The 15,073-nt window shown below is 45.8% G+C and overlaps 1 protein-coding gene across 3 annotated transcripts in view; it reads right to left on the bottom strand.

Annotated features, from left to right (window-relative positions):
* ST7L (suppression of tumorigenicity 7 like) overlaps positions 1–15,073 on the bottom strand; it is a 29,447-nt gene that overhangs the window by 3,085 nt on the left and 11,289 nt on the right. The window contains exons 12-16 of one of the 3 annotated variants that reach the window (XM_027895170.1): positions 14,051–14,201; positions 13,856–13,948; positions 11,452–11,591; positions 6,465–6,534; positions 5,708–6,247 (exon numbers count right to left, since the gene is read on the bottom strand). In XM_027895170.1, the coding sequence (XP_027750971.1) occupies positions 6,481–6,534; positions 11,452–11,591; positions 13,856–13,948; positions 14,051–14,201 (438 nt within the window). In that variant the 3' untranslated portion in view covers positions 5,708–6,247; positions 6,465–6,480. Of the gene's footprint in view, positions 1–5,707; positions 6,248–6,464; positions 6,535–6,592; positions 6,614–11,451; positions 11,592–13,855; positions 13,949–14,050; positions 14,202–15,073 lie in introns of those variants that run through there. The other 2 variants (XM_027895172.1, XM_027895169.1) reach the window with 2 other exon arrangements.

Here is a 15,073-nt window from a genome sequence, read left to right on the forward strand (position 1 = left end):
GCTGGGCAGCACCTTCCCTGCTCCTGCAGAGCCTGCACCCAGGAGCCTCCTGGTCTCCCCCCAGGCCTTTCCAAGCCCTCTGGAAATTCAGGGACCATTTTCCCATCTCGGCCTTGCCGAGGAATGCTGGCAGGTGAGCGGGAGGTCTGAGCCAGGCCAAAGGCATCCCAAGCCTGCCAGAGCCATCAGGCTGATCGACCTGGAAGAGCCCCTCATTTATCTTCATTACTGCTCCACCTACCAGCAATTTACAACAGACTCGAGAAAAATGCTGCCCCCTCAGCCATCAATCCAATCCAGGCCCAGAGCAGGACACTGGGAGGGATCCAGTGCCTGGGGTCAGCTGTCAACAAACACTTCTTCCTCTCCAGAGGACCCCCGGGAAGTGTCTGTAGCAGATCTGTGGGCCCACCTGATGAATGACACCTTAATCAATGGCTGCTGCCAAAATATATCCTCCCTCTGAGTGCAGATGTTCATATTTTAAACCAAGGAGGGAAACTCCTGAGGACAGGTTGCCTTGGGTTTATTGGCTTCCCCCCTTCCCCCATGTCATCCCAGAGATGCTGAACTGGATGCCTTCAGTGCTCTGTGGAATAAACAACAGCTGAGACAGGAACCCTCTACAATCCTGTAGGATGCCCTGCCTGGCTGCCTTCCCCTGTCACAGCAGTAAATCAGGAGTTAAAACACTGGCAAGCAGGTAGCAGTGCTCCAGGAGCACCCAGAGAAGCAGCCACGGGCACAGCCTGATGAGCTCCAGTCCACCTGACAGAAGAAGGGAGAGTTTCTCCTGCAAAGGGCTATGCAAGGCTACACTCCCTTATTTATTAACAAGCAATTAGCCAAAAAAAACACCCACCAACAAACAGCAGAATGGCTGGGAATTGAAATGCACTGGTCAGCCCCAGCAAACTCCCAGTGCTTGTGCAAGACTGTGGGCTGTGGGAAATCCAGGCTGGTCTGTCGTCCCACAGATCAGCCCCACCAAAGCTCCCCCCAGCACACTCATCCTGGGCAAGCAGCTGTTTCCCATCTCTAAACGTTTCTGAAGGCTGCAGTCTCGTCAGGGAACACACAGTCCCCCTCACAAGCCCCTCTCAAATAATCTGCCTAAAACGTGCAGGGAGCCTTTTTATGCAAGATCATCTTCTAATTATCCTCAGCATGGCTGAACAAGGAGCAGAATTAATTGCTTAATGAGTTTCTGAATAAATTACCTCCTCTGAAGAAGCTGGACAGGACACACAGGTAGAAGGCACTGGAAACACAGGATCATGTGCAGGGCCAGGAGCTGGACTTTGATGTTGCTTCTGGGACCAGCTCAGGAGATTCTACGGTTCTGATTTTCAACAAATCACAGGAGTGTCAACAGGCCTTAACCAAGGTGACACCACCATTTTTCTGGATGGATGAAATAAGATCCTTAATTTTTTGAGCCCAGCCATGCAGAGCAACAACAGTGCCCAACTACACCCCAGTCCCAACACCCCAAATTCCTGTGGGGCCTTTCCTGTTCTCTGGGGTTCTCAGAGGTGCAAAAGGCTTTGCTCAGGTGCCTGTGATCAGTGTGATGATGGGGGTCACCTGCTGTTACACACCCAGCTGGCAGGGACGGGTTTACTGGGGCATTTTGAGTAGAATTTGCACAGCCCGTCACAGATCCGTGTGGGAGCTTTCCCATCCCGTATTCCCGAGGCCGAGTCACAGAGGGCTGCTCCAGCAGAGCAGCAGGGGGTCACTGCTCTGGAATCGCAGCCAGTGAGTCAAGGCAGGAGAATGCAACAGTCACATACTGTGTCACTCTGGTTTATAGCTGATGAAAGCCCACAGCCAAATTAGAAAAGGAATCAAGAGGTTGTGAAGAGAAGGGTCCGAGCCCGACGGGGCCGCGCTGCGATTGCACAACTCGGTGCCTCCAGAGTGAGAGGAAAATGTCACTGGGCAGGAATAAGCAAAGGAGGAAGATCCCAAAGGAGCAGCACACTCATCACGGTGGATGCACCCTCGGTGATGCCGTAAGCGTGGGTGTGTTACCTCGCTCTCCCCAGTGACCACACTCACCCAGGATCCCAGCAAAGAGCGCAGCACAGCAACCCAGGCTGGGAAGGAGGAAAATTCCAAGCACATGAGCAGCATCCCCGATCAGCGGCTGTCCCTCCAGTGGAAGGGCTGGGGCAGGCAGAGCACACCCCGCCGAGGAGGCTCCAGAAGGGAGGAGGGAGCCGGGAGGCAGAGCTGGAAACCAAAGCTGCCTTTACTCTTTCTCCACCTTTGCTGTAACGTGGTGAATTCAGAGCACAGAGCACCGTGCACAGAAACCCCCTGTGAGCGCTGCTGTCACCCTGGCTGATGTACAGAGATGGCAACAGCCCACATGTCACCTCCAGCCACCCTAATTAACTGCAGGAGAGGGATGGGAGAAGTCTGTCCCTTTTAGCAGCAATCAGGGTAAGCTGGACACTGCTCAGAGGCTGGTGGAGTGTGAACTCTGAAGGGGAGGTTCTTCCCCCAGAGGGTGGTTGGCACTGAACAGGCTCCCCAGGGCAGTGGGCACAGCCCCAAGGCTGCCAGAGCTCCAGGAGGGTTTGGACAATGAGCGTTGGGTCCCTTCCAGCTCGGGATATTCCGTGATTCCATCAAGCCCCTCTGCCCCCACAGTGCCCTCTGTGAAGGGCTCAGCATCAGTTCACATCTGCTCCCAACCTCCCTTCCAACACCTCAGCACAGCCTCACGTGGCTCCCAACCACACAGCCCATCCATTAGTGTTTGGGAGGTGCAGCTCCCCTCAGAGTCTCATCCCCGAGCAGGGGGAAGGGCAAAGTTAATTTATGTCTGGCTGAGCCTCCTAGGTTTGTCTCCCTTCCCTCAGGGAGTCTGCTCTCATATTTAACCTCTTCATTCTGCTGGCACTGGAGGTGGATGATGCAGCTTGTGGAGAGGTGCAGGCACTTGGCTCTCCCCCTCCCCCTGGAATCTTCCTCTCACTTGTGGTCCTTGGGATTCACCCAATGTTTCTCAGGAAGAAAAAAAAAAGAAGAAAAAAAAAAAAAAAGAGGACCTCAAGACAAGTATGCATTTAATAAGCAGTGAGACAAATAAGCTCCAGTTATCCCAGCAGAATTACAACACCAGAGAACAATTTTCTGCATTCCTCTGAAGGCCTGAAGGAACCCAATTGCCTGCTCTCAGCCTAAATAGGTACCAGACACCAAGTGCTCCATAAGCAAACAGAGCCCCCAAAGTGCAAAAATGAAATAAGTAAAAAGCTTCACATTACATATAAACCAGCCGTTTGCACCTTGTTATTAATGGTCTTGACTGTGACCTTTAAACCCTGCCTTGCTCAGAGTCAGGGATCTACGAGCCTTGGCACCCTCACAACAATTCCAGGACGAGGAGCAGGGAATAAACATGCCTGGAGAGATGCAGGGAAGGAACTGGCCAGCGACAAACCTGGATGGAGAACCACTCCTGGGCCAGCTCCATATCAATCTGTCCCTACAACCTCAGTGACCAGGGCGTGGGACAGCATGGAAAGCCCTTTGGCCACATACATACGTGCATACAAGCTACCAGCACATGGATCTATCCCAAATTTCAAGAATGAGAGGCTCACAGCACGTAAAGAACTGCCAGAGAGCTCTTTCCCCAGAATTCTGATGTGTCCTTTTTGGAAGTTACTTCTGGAGAAGCCAGAGGTTGGCAGGAGGAAAGGCAGAATTCCTCTTCCTGGTCAAGAACTAATCTGTCATCACATGGAGCACCAAACACCACCCAACAAACCAAACCCACCCCAGACTCGAACCCTGGCTAAATTATCAAGTGATCATAATTACCCTGGTTTACAAGTATACATATTGGCCTCAGGTATAGAAATAAATGCTGATCTTCAAGATTTGACTGACTGAACCGAAAATCTGAGAAGTCTATTAATGCCACACAGAGCCTCCTGGAAAAGCTTTTTCCATCCCAATGGCTGGAAGGTCACCACAGTGCATGTTTCCAGGAAATTACATCAATGCTTATCTGCCCTGAGTCATAGCTGTATTTTTTTTTAATATATATATATATATATATATACACACACACACAACTTAATTGAGATGGTATTACTAAGGTATGGGTCAGCCCTACATCCCTGCTCCCACGTGGCAAAGAACACTCCTAAAAAGCGTGGACAATCCTGCTGGGAAATCACCCATAGCCCTCCTCCTTCCTCAAGAATCACTGGCACTTCTGGAGACAGGAAGATTTTCATTACACAGCCTGCTGCCAGCTCTCCTTTCAGCACAAGCCCATCCCCTTTCTGGTGCTGTTATGTCAGGGGAGGACAGTGAGAGAAAGCAGCTCTTGGGATGATACATGGGAGGCAGAGCTTCATTTATAACCCCACGCAACTGCTGGAAAAGGTTCAACTTTAAAAAGCATTTAGGTTGGTTACCTTATGGGCCCCTGCGGAGCAAGAAGTGAAATCACATGAACACAACAGGTCTATTAATCACCACAGTGATTCCAAAGTGAGGAACAGCCCCAGTGACACACATTCAACTGGAAGGAAAGTTGAGAAAATCACCTACGAGTAGTTGGGTAACTCCAGAAAGGTCTGGGTAGTACCTTTCTGTAGGGCTCCCCTTTTGATTCCTCAATGAATTCAAGTATTTAACTTGGATTAAAGTCAGTCAATAGAAATATTTCGACCTAAACATGTGTGTTTCCCCTCAGCCAGAGTTACAAATAAACTACACTTGCCTGAGATACAGAGGTCACTGTCAGCTTCATAGCACTTGGATTGCAAGGTAAAGAAAGATTTGAAAAGAAGACAAAAATAAAAATTCATTCACAGTTTTCCATGTCAAGATGGATTCTGGGTCAACTCAAACTGAGCTTGTAAAGTAACTGATTGCTTTGGGAATGGTTTCAGAGAACAGAGTAGACTACAATATGTTCCCCCTATCCAGGATTCAGAACCTGGAATAATCTACATGACCTTTGAAAGAAGCCATCAGTGTCCCAAACCTTCACAGAGATAGTGGAGATCAAGTGTGAAAGTTATTAGGGGTAAGTGTATGTGTTTATCTGCAAAATACAGGATGCTGGGTTTCCATAGGCTCAGAATTAGCATTTCCCCACCAGCCTGGGCTATTTTTATCACTTCCCCTGGTAAGAAGCCTGGGCTGAGGTGACTCTGCTCCCTCCCTGCAGAGCAGCAGATCTGCATGGCAGAAAGGAGGCCCTTTCTCTGATGGGAGAGTGGAAATGAGGTCACACCAATTACCCCAAACCACTTGGCTGCCACAGCCATCTTTTCACCTCTGCAGTAAACAAACCCTTGGGGCTGGGCTGTGCATGAAGCAATTCCTTTGAAGAGTTCTCCACATCTCCCTTCTCCTCCAGTCCTGATATCAACAACCACAGTACTCTGGACTAACACTTGAAAGTTCAGCTCTCCCAAAAAAAGCCTCCCATGCAGATACCACAACCACTCTGGGCGGTTTCAGAAGCCATCCTTGTCTTTCAAAATGCTTTGCCTTGGAGAATTAAAAGCTGCACAATTAAATCTAAAGGAGTGACAACACGAAACAGAGGAGTTTATACAACCATCTCCTTGAGTCATGAAGTAAAACTACCCTTAAGGACAGAGAAGAAAGAAATGTGTTTGCACACTGTAATCTATATTAAACAGACGCTTAAGAAGTCAACAAATTCAATGTGTTAAGAAGCAACCTTTTAATAAAGAAAGCAGAACCATACTTTGCTGTTAGCAAATATTTTGAAAAAGGCTTATAAAATTCAATCTAAGCCAAGTATCTGGTGCATCTGCAGCTGAGAAGGAAGTATCAATACCCCAAACACCTGCTCAGCTTGTGTACTCTCCTTTCTTACAGAGGAAGTACAGAGCTTCCAGTTGTCCCAGTGATTTAGAGAGCAATAAACTATTGCTCAACAAAAACTATTTTCTTAGATGACTACAGACTAAGGCCAAAGAAGAAATTCATATGTTAAGCACCATCAACATGGAAGCCTGTCAAAGATATCAGTTTGAAGAGCCCAGATTTCTTCCTTGCTCCCCCAGGACTGGGGGTCAGCCAAGCACCGGGGTGAGGCTCATGAGAATCAAACCAAACTATCATGGAAAACACACTCCAATCACATTGGAGTGGGCTGATGCCACGTGCTGGACAGCAGCAGGACCTCAGTGTGTTCCACAGTGAAGCTGAAGGGTGGAAGGAGAGTCCCAAAGCACTGGAAGAAAGAGAACACAACAATAACTCAGCTCAGCTTCCAAACCAACGGGCCCAAAGCAGGAACAAAACCCACCCCGTGCCTTCCCCTCAAGGCGAGGGAACCACAATCCCTTCACTGCTGATGACATGAACCAGGCTTGTTGTAAACATGAGGTATTAATGAAGACACACAATAGAAGAAAAACCCCCTGGAAGCTGCAGCTTTGTCCACTCACCCCTGGCATGGTCCACTCAGCTGGAGGCCAAGACACTGGGAGCACTCACCGGCCACAGCACCCGCAGCACCTGGGCAGAGGCAGGAGGGTTAGGATGGCATTTCTCCATGCCATAACTCTTCCAGCTGCTCAGCACTGCGCCTTCAGGGCTGAACAGGCAGGAGAGAAGGGTGGTTACAGAATCACAGAGTGGTTTGGGTTTGGAAGGGGCTCTAAAGATCATCTCGTGTCCTGATTTATGGCTCATCGATCAAACGTGTGCAAACTGAACAGCCCATCCACCAGGACCAGCCCGTGCTTGCAGACAGGATCCATATTCTAGATGCCATCTAAACAGTTCCAGAAATAAAGATTAGGCTAAAACAAATGGTGCAGGCTCCCCTGCACCTTCTCAACCCATCCCCCACGTATTCCCCTGGGACTCGGGTTATCCTCACACAAACCCTCATTTCACGAGGCAGCAGCGACAGGACTCATTTACTTTGAAGGTTTCCCTTTGGCCCTCCTGGCTTCTATCATAACCTCCAATATTACATTAAAAAGGCTTTTAAAACATAACATTTGCAGCAGTGCAGGAGCTTTTCCTTGCAGCCAGCTCTTCCCTGCCTGTTTGCGTGTGGCACCTTCCCATTAAGTGCATGACTTAAGATGGAGATTAGCAAGGCAAGAAACCTTTGCCCTTGGCACCCACACTCAGCTCTGACAGGAAAACTTCAGGCTTTTTTTTTTCCTATCAAGTGTAGAACCACTCATTACACATTGGCAGGGAAGTGCACATCTCCAAACTATACACATTTTCTCTTAGATAAGCAAAAGACTCAAGTGTTTATAAATATGAAAAGTTCAGCAGCTGGCTAAAAAACTTAATTCTCCCGTCTCACTTAATGAGCTTTGGGGGAAAGTGGTAGGGGGATTTGTTCAGAAAGCAAAGCAGAGTGTCACAGAAAGCAGGACTTGCCAGGCACGGCTCTGCTCTGGCCTGTTTTCTGTCCCCAGATGGCTGCTATGGGCAAAATGGCACAGAAGGTTCTTATGGGGAGCCAGGGAACATCCAGAGTGGGAAATGCTTTCTCCTAATCTTGCAATCATAAAAATTAGCCAATTTTAAAGTCCCATGACTTCTTTCTTTCTTGTGAAAATTGCAAGTGATCCGTATCAAACCACTCTGGAACGTGGACTGTCTTAGGATTTTGTCCAGTTCCCTGAACAAGGAAGTTGTTTTCGGTAGGGTTCAGCAGGAACACTGCTGCACTCTTCTTTCAATAATTTAATATTAACTAATACTGGTCTATTCCAGTAGCATAAGGTTTGGATTTAAGAAATTGGATTGATCTGCTTGGAATTGCCCAGAGAAGCTGTGGCTGCCCCATCTCTGGAAGTGTTCAAGGTCAGGCTGGACAGGACCTGGAACAACCTGGTCTTGTGGAAAGTGTCCCTGCCCACGGCAGGGGGTGAAAAGGGATGAGCTTTAAGGTCCCTTTCAAGCCAAACCATTCCATGATTTTATGAAGGTCTGTTGGGGTGCTTTCAGGAATTTCTGGGAAGATTGTTTACAGTGCCAGCTGTCACTCTGCATCACTGTGTCCTTGAAAGCAGACTTCTGAGTGTCTTTGTATTCCACAAGGAATTGTGCAACCCCACTTTTGCAAGATGATATGCAGCCACCCAATTCTCCACCCCTGCAATTAACTACAAAATAAAAATTCATACTGAATGAAAAAGTAATCAGACCCTTTTGTCTGCAGTTACAACAGAAGTTGTTTTATGTAGCAGTGCTTTTCAGCTTGTTCAGTGAGCTGTACATGTAACTGTCATCCCTTTTGTGCACCTCCTCCCTTCTGTCACTTAGTGAGATGAATTTAAAGCAGCAACTGCTTGAGAAACGGAGCTGTCTGAGGATCAAGAACAGTGTGATTCTCCAAGAGATCAGAAATCTAGAGGAGAGAAACAGCAAGGCTGAGCTCTCACCCCCTGGGACACTTGCACTGGTACTGCAGCTCACGTGGATCCTCCTCCCACTGTCCTCACATGGTGCATCTTCACTTACCAAACCACACAGTGGGTTGGAAGGGACCTTAAACATCATCTAATTCCAACCCCCTGCCGCGGGCAGGTCCCCCTTCCACTAACCCAGCTTGCTCAGAACTCCATCCAACCTTGGACACTTCCAGCAATGGAGTCCGGGGCAACGACCTCTCTTGGGCATCTCCTCCAAGTGGATCAGAGCACGCTAAAAAAATCCCAGCACCAATCCCCAACACCTGCAAAACATCCCACCTGTGCCAGACACACTGAACCCCCCTCCAGCTCCCAGTGGTGGGGGGAGTGTGGGGGGGGCAGGATCCCTTCCCGCTCCGGAGGGAGCGGAGCCGGTGCCGGCGCCGGATCCCTCTGTGTACGTTGGAACCTCCTTGTGATTTTTGGCCACTCGGAACATTTTGAGCCCTTTGCCAAGGTTTATACCCCGTGATTTATTGTGGAGGAAACACAACTTCAAGCACTAACAAATGAAAATATGTAAACTCCAGGCTTTTCAAGTCAATAGGAAGGTATTGGGCTCCTCAAAGCCCTTCCGAGGCATGGGGATTCGACTGCTGGGAAAACACTTGGATTAAGAAGCAACTGAAAAGTGCTCCACATAAACCATTCATTATCATCTCAAATTACTAAATTAATAATTTAAAACACAGTAAGGTGAAAAATAACAAAATACACAATAAAAATATCATTTAAAAAGCTTAAAGCACTGGAATGACTTGGAGACGTAGCACTAGATACAGCAAATAAGAAGTGCTTTATGACAATAAAGACTGGTGTCTTTAGGAGATAATATTCCATTTTTTTGGGTGAAAATTCAACTAGATGCTACTGCTACAGACCTCCAGAACATAAGAGAGAATGTATAAAGTGTTAGCAGCATTATCTGTACTTAAAATATTGAAGCAATCTATTAATTGAATCATGGAATCACAGAATGGTTTGGGTTGGAAAGGGACCTTAAAGATCATCTTGTCCCAGCTCCATTTTGTATTTTATTGCCCTAGTGGCAACAGAAAAATAAAAAACAGAAAAGTAAAATAAAAAGAAGTATTAGTTTAATTGTTTCTTGCAAGTTTTCTGAATGCTCTTGAAAATATCAGGAATGGGATCAAAAGTACAATCATGCAATAACTAGAATAAGGAAGAACTTTAGTCATTTAGAGGATGACTGGGAGTTAATATTAAAATTAGCTAAAATAGCAGAATATTGGAAGGTATTTTCTTCTCAGCTGTCAATCTTAAGAAATTAATACAGAATTCACCTCTTGCCTGATGACCTCAGTACAAAATTTCCACTTTTGCCAGTACTAAACTAGCACAGAGTGGCAAGAACCCCTCTGTGTGTGCCTCCCACCACTGTGACTTGGCTGGGGAATGATGTGACAATGATCATCTCAGCTGAACAGACACCATCCACCCCTTCCTACAGAAAATAAACCAAAGAAACACGCTGCCAAATGACCAAACTTGGGGAGTTTTCCCCACACACACACACACACACTTGGACACGTCACTTGAGGTCCAAACTGCCATTATGCAAAGCCAACTCGCTCATACAAAGTCTCTTTATTTTTTTGTGTGTGTGGTTCAAGAAACCCAGCAGAGAGAACTTCACCAAGCAATTCTTTGTTAGCATAACATTTGACCTTGTATCTCTTTGGAAATCATACAACTTTGCTAATGCAGCCCTTCCAGAATTAATCAAGCAGATAGTTAGCCCCTCGTTACCATGAACCCAGCCAATTATGAGCAGCGCTGAAATTTGTCACTGGCATGTCCAACTGCATTTTCCAACATAAAGATCAACAGAACTGTGTGGAAATGAGGCCCCACTCTCAGACCTGCATGACTTGGACACTGGGCTGGGCTCACAAGCAAAGCCAAGGCTTTTAGGAGCAAAGTATTCTTAAAATAAAGGGTTTTCCTCCTGGGTCTGCATTACCTGCTGCATTAAACCAGCCTTTCACCCTCTATTTTGACCAGCAAAGCTACAACAAATGATTCACTGAGAGCTCACAGCTCTTTATTTGCCACTCTGCTCTACTGCCTGAGATCTGCAGTTCAATCAAGGCCAAACCTACTGGGTGGGTTACTTCGGGAAGCTGCCTGTGCACTTTGTCCCTCAGCTTCCAGAGTCCAGGGAGAGGTGACAAAGTTACAAGCAGATGTTAACAGGTAAGTAAGGAAAAGAAACCCTAAGAAGAGCAGGGCAGAGAGAGGGAGAAAGAGATGGGCACAGAAGACACCCATAGGAACAGACATATTTAAGATTTGGCTCATTTAAGAGACATATTTAAGATATGACATGTTTAAGATACAAGCTCAACAACTGACACATTTAAAGCACCACAGATTATTGCCATCATCAAGTCCAATTTCCATCCCTGAACAGGTACTTAAATGACAGAACTGTGGTCACTGAGCACATTCTGCAGCAGTAACTGGAAACAGATGAGAGATAAAAACACTGAAAGGGAAGTGACAGCCAAACTCACTCCTGACCCTGCTCCGAAGTTAGCAGTTACTTTACCTGTTCTCATCCGCTCCACTCACACCATGCTGTGGGTTTCCAATGCTCACAAGAGACCTGCCTTTCACTCCCTTCTCAAAATCTCCAGTCAACACCTTTATTTTTGAGCCTCTGCCACTGCAGTCTTCCCCTTCCATGAGGATAAAATCCATACTCAAAAACCTCTCTGGTGCTGAAATGCTGCTCTCTCACCCTAACAGTGCAAATTAAAGTCACGGCACGCTGTAGTAAACAGTTCACCTTGTCGCCAAAACAGACATTTTGCCCAAATCTCAGCACATGTCACTACCAAGATCCTTAAAAGAGCAGATAAAATAATTCATGCCCCACAAAGCACGAGACCGACTCGAGGCTGCTCCACCCTATCAACATCAAAATTCCCCCCAAATCCCACAGGACAGTAGGCAGTATACTTACAGCTTTGGCCAAAATGACCATCAGCTCAGGGAACTGGTGGGTGAGCAGGGCCAGCATGGCTGAGAAGGAACACAGGCCTGCTGTGAAATGGATGAAAAAGGGGAGCTCCTTCTGGGGGTAAACGGAGACTTCGTGAAATGCTGAAAGGAAAAGATGGAGAACGTTGACATTTGAGAGTCAAGGACTGTGCCCTGAATTATTTATGATCTTGTAACCCAGTTCTGGGCCTTCAAAAGGAGGAAGTGTGGACTCAAGACTTGGACAGCACATCTTAGGTCCCAGAACTTAAACTCTTAACCTTCTCAAAAATTTTCCCCCTATTTGTCTTCATTAATAGTTATTACACCTTTATCTTCACTACTAATAATTATTACACCTTTATCTTCATTACTAAGAGTTATTACACCTTTATCTTCATTATTAATATTCTCTTTCCAGTCTTCTTTTTCACTTGGGCCTTTATTTTTGAAGCATTTCTTCAGGCTCAGTTTTTGGTGCAGAGCCTTCTAACAGGACAGAGGGAAGTAAAATTCACAAGCTGTCAAAATTCCCCAGAGCAATTAAAACCGTTCTGGAGCACTGATCCTGTTACCTGAAGGGAACAGCACATCTCCCCACCCTGGGAGAAGCTGAGCTGGTACCAAACCATCAGCATGTTGTACATACAAGGGAGCTCCTGAATACTTCTCCGAGATTTCTGGCTGCAGACTACAGTAAATTTGCTCAGAGCAGCTGACAGGGCAGACCCCAAAGAAAACAGCACCAGGCCTGGGTTGTAAATTCTGCACATAGCAGCTCCTTGCAATTTCCAATCTGTGGTAACCAAACCCAAAGCAGGTGATTAGCCAGGCTAAGGGTGGCCATGTGGAGCTTTCAGCACTCACAACACTACTACTGGTCACCAGCTGAGGAGCTGCTTGGTGGATTTGCAATTACTGGCTTGAAATACCTGCAGCTCTGACTTCCATCCCGTGATTTGAGAGGGTTTTTAAGTGAAAAAAAAATATAGTTTCTATAAGCATAAGTAATTATGAAAGGGCTGCACTTCTTGCCATGCTGTTTTTAAAAGCTAACAAACCCCTCAAGTTTTAGGGCAGAAGAAAGGATAGTTGCATTCTTTTTAAACTGAAGGCTGAAGAGGAGGAAGACACTTTACCCTCCCAGTTTCTGAGTTTGAATGCTGGTTCATGAACGCATCATCAGCAAACAAACCTTGCCTTGTGCTGCTGCAAATGGCAAAGTGCTTGGGGTTTGTTTTGCTTTTATTGATAGGATTTGGTCAGCGTCATTTTAAATAGATAAATTTAAAAAAAAGAAATTAAGTGTCAAGACTTCTCGAGGAAGTCCTGCAATAAAAGTGTTAAGATGATTTTATTTATGGGTAGTTTTATATTTAAAACATAACAGGAATGCGTGAGTGATCGTGTTGAAATATCTGCATGTGTTGGGGTTTAATTATGCTGGGAAGTCTACAATTTAGGGTTAGTTGCTAACCAAGGAATTCCTTGTGCAATATCCTGCATAAGTGAGAAATGAGTAATTTAAAGCAGTCTGGGGGCAAATTTAAATTACTCATTTTAAATATAACTTCAGGCTCTTAAATAGAAACACGTATGGGCAGTTTTGCTCCCCACAGCTGCGGGCTCTGTGGGGCTGCTGGGGCTCTTGCAGTAGCTCTTTCCACTCCCAGGGGAATTGGGTAGAAGTTCAGCCCCAAAGGAATTCTATTAAGATGTACAATTAACAGTCCAATTCTAATCTAAATTAATGGTATTTTCCTAAATATGATGAGCACAGGCTGTAGTGAAAAAAAAAATCAACCACAAAGTAACCTTGAAGCAATGAGGAGCTGGATGCTACTTTACAGCCTCAAATATTAGTGTAAATCCAGAGATAGACATGGATAAAAAATTCCAGGAGGCATCCAGCAGACAAGTATGTACCAGTGAATTAATGAGAGAAATAAATATATGTTTTATGAAACTACAGATTAACCAAGGATTCTGTGTAAGGTCACAGACAGGTTCTGATGGACACCCAAAAGCAGGACTAGTACCAAGCACTGATTCTTTGCTATAACAGTCAAACCCATGACTTCTTTCAAAAGTATTTAGAAAAAACATGGTCCATTTTGTTGTTCTCAAAGCTGGCCAGCCTCAGTCTGGATGTCCCACACACAGATTTCATCTCTGAAGGACTTAGGCTATTCCAGCATCAAGCTGACATTTACCACACACACGTCAAGTGCTTCAGGATCTTTTGGGAGGGACATCAACAAATAGCTGAATCCCCTTCACAGGAAGCTCCAACTAAAAAAATCACAGTAAGGTAAATACAGAATCCCACACACTGAACATGTCCTTAGCTTGTGTTTTATTATCATTACTGCTTAGAAACCACTTACTTGGCAACAGTTCTCTGTCTGCAGTTTCTGTGCAGCTCGGGTAGGGATAGAAAAGATGCCCTTTCTCTAGAGGGTATGGGATCATCCTAAAGGCTGCAAAAAGAGTGGGACATCAGGTCTGTATTTAACCTGTTTGCCACAAAGAGAACCAACTGTGGCAGAGGGGAATAAAGGCACAGAGATCAATGTACTTACTGCCTTCCCACGTGCAGTGCAGCAGGTTTAGAGCCCCTTCTATCCTCTTCCAGTGCTGCAGGTGGAAGAAGGCATAGGCTACTGCCTCGCTGTCCCCTCGCTTCAGGATGTGCTCTGGAGGCAGCACCAAGCTCTTCATTTCTAGTAAATACTGAAAGGACAAACGCAAAGCCCACCTGGTTACACAGCCCACACCAAACCCTTGAATTGTGGGATGTAAATGATTGATCGAGGCACGAGTGAGCAAATCCCACCTGAGGAGGGAACAGCCCAATCCTGGCCCGGAGCAGCCAGGCTGTGGGAAGGGAAAAGCAGCAGAACACACTCCTGTCCTCAACAATCCTAAATTGGGGCTTTCACACATTAAAAAAAAAATAAATAAATAAACAAGAAAAAAAAAAATACGGCTTCAGTAAGACAAAATAAAAATACATTCTTGTGGAATAGATGTAAGTATAATGCTGCAGGTGCAATACAAATTTAGGGTGGTAAAAAAGCCCCAAACCAACAGTATTTTTGCTCATTATTTCATCACTGAAGGTTTCAGTGTAGAAGGCTGAGGATTTGTTAGCCCTCAAGTATGAGCAGCAAACCCAAAGTGTCAGTGTGCTAAACCAAAGGAAGAATAATAAACCAAAAGCTGGGGAAAAAAAAGAATTTTCTTTTTCATGTGGTTTTACTGGGCTACCACAAAGCATCTCTGACTTCAGATTTTTTCAATTTCAGCCTTCTCCCTCCATCAGCAGAATATCTGATGCTCAAAAGGGTCAAAGAACACGAGGATTAATCATTTCCCATTTCCTTTGCAACACAGGACATGCAATTTTTTTTTTGTTTTTTTTGTTTTCAATGCCCCGCGTTTTTCTCGTGGCACATTAAAAAAAAAGCCAGGTATTCATCTGAACTCAGGTTTTCAAAACAGATGAGTAACTTTTACAAGAAAGACAGGGCAGTTTCAGCTCTAGTGTTTACCTGTGGGTTGTCCTCTCCTACCACACAGTGTCTCACTGAATAACAGCCAAA

The sequence above is a fragment of the Empidonax traillii genome, unplaced genomic scaffold (genome assembly GCF_003031625.1).
Source record: "Empidonax traillii isolate 1590-97213 ecotype Southwest subspecies unplaced genomic scaffold, ASM303162v1 scaffold451:size1465578, whole genome shotgun sequence".
Taxonomy (NCBI): domain Eukaryota; kingdom Metazoa; phylum Chordata; class Aves; order Passeriformes; family Tyrannidae; genus Empidonax; species Empidonax traillii.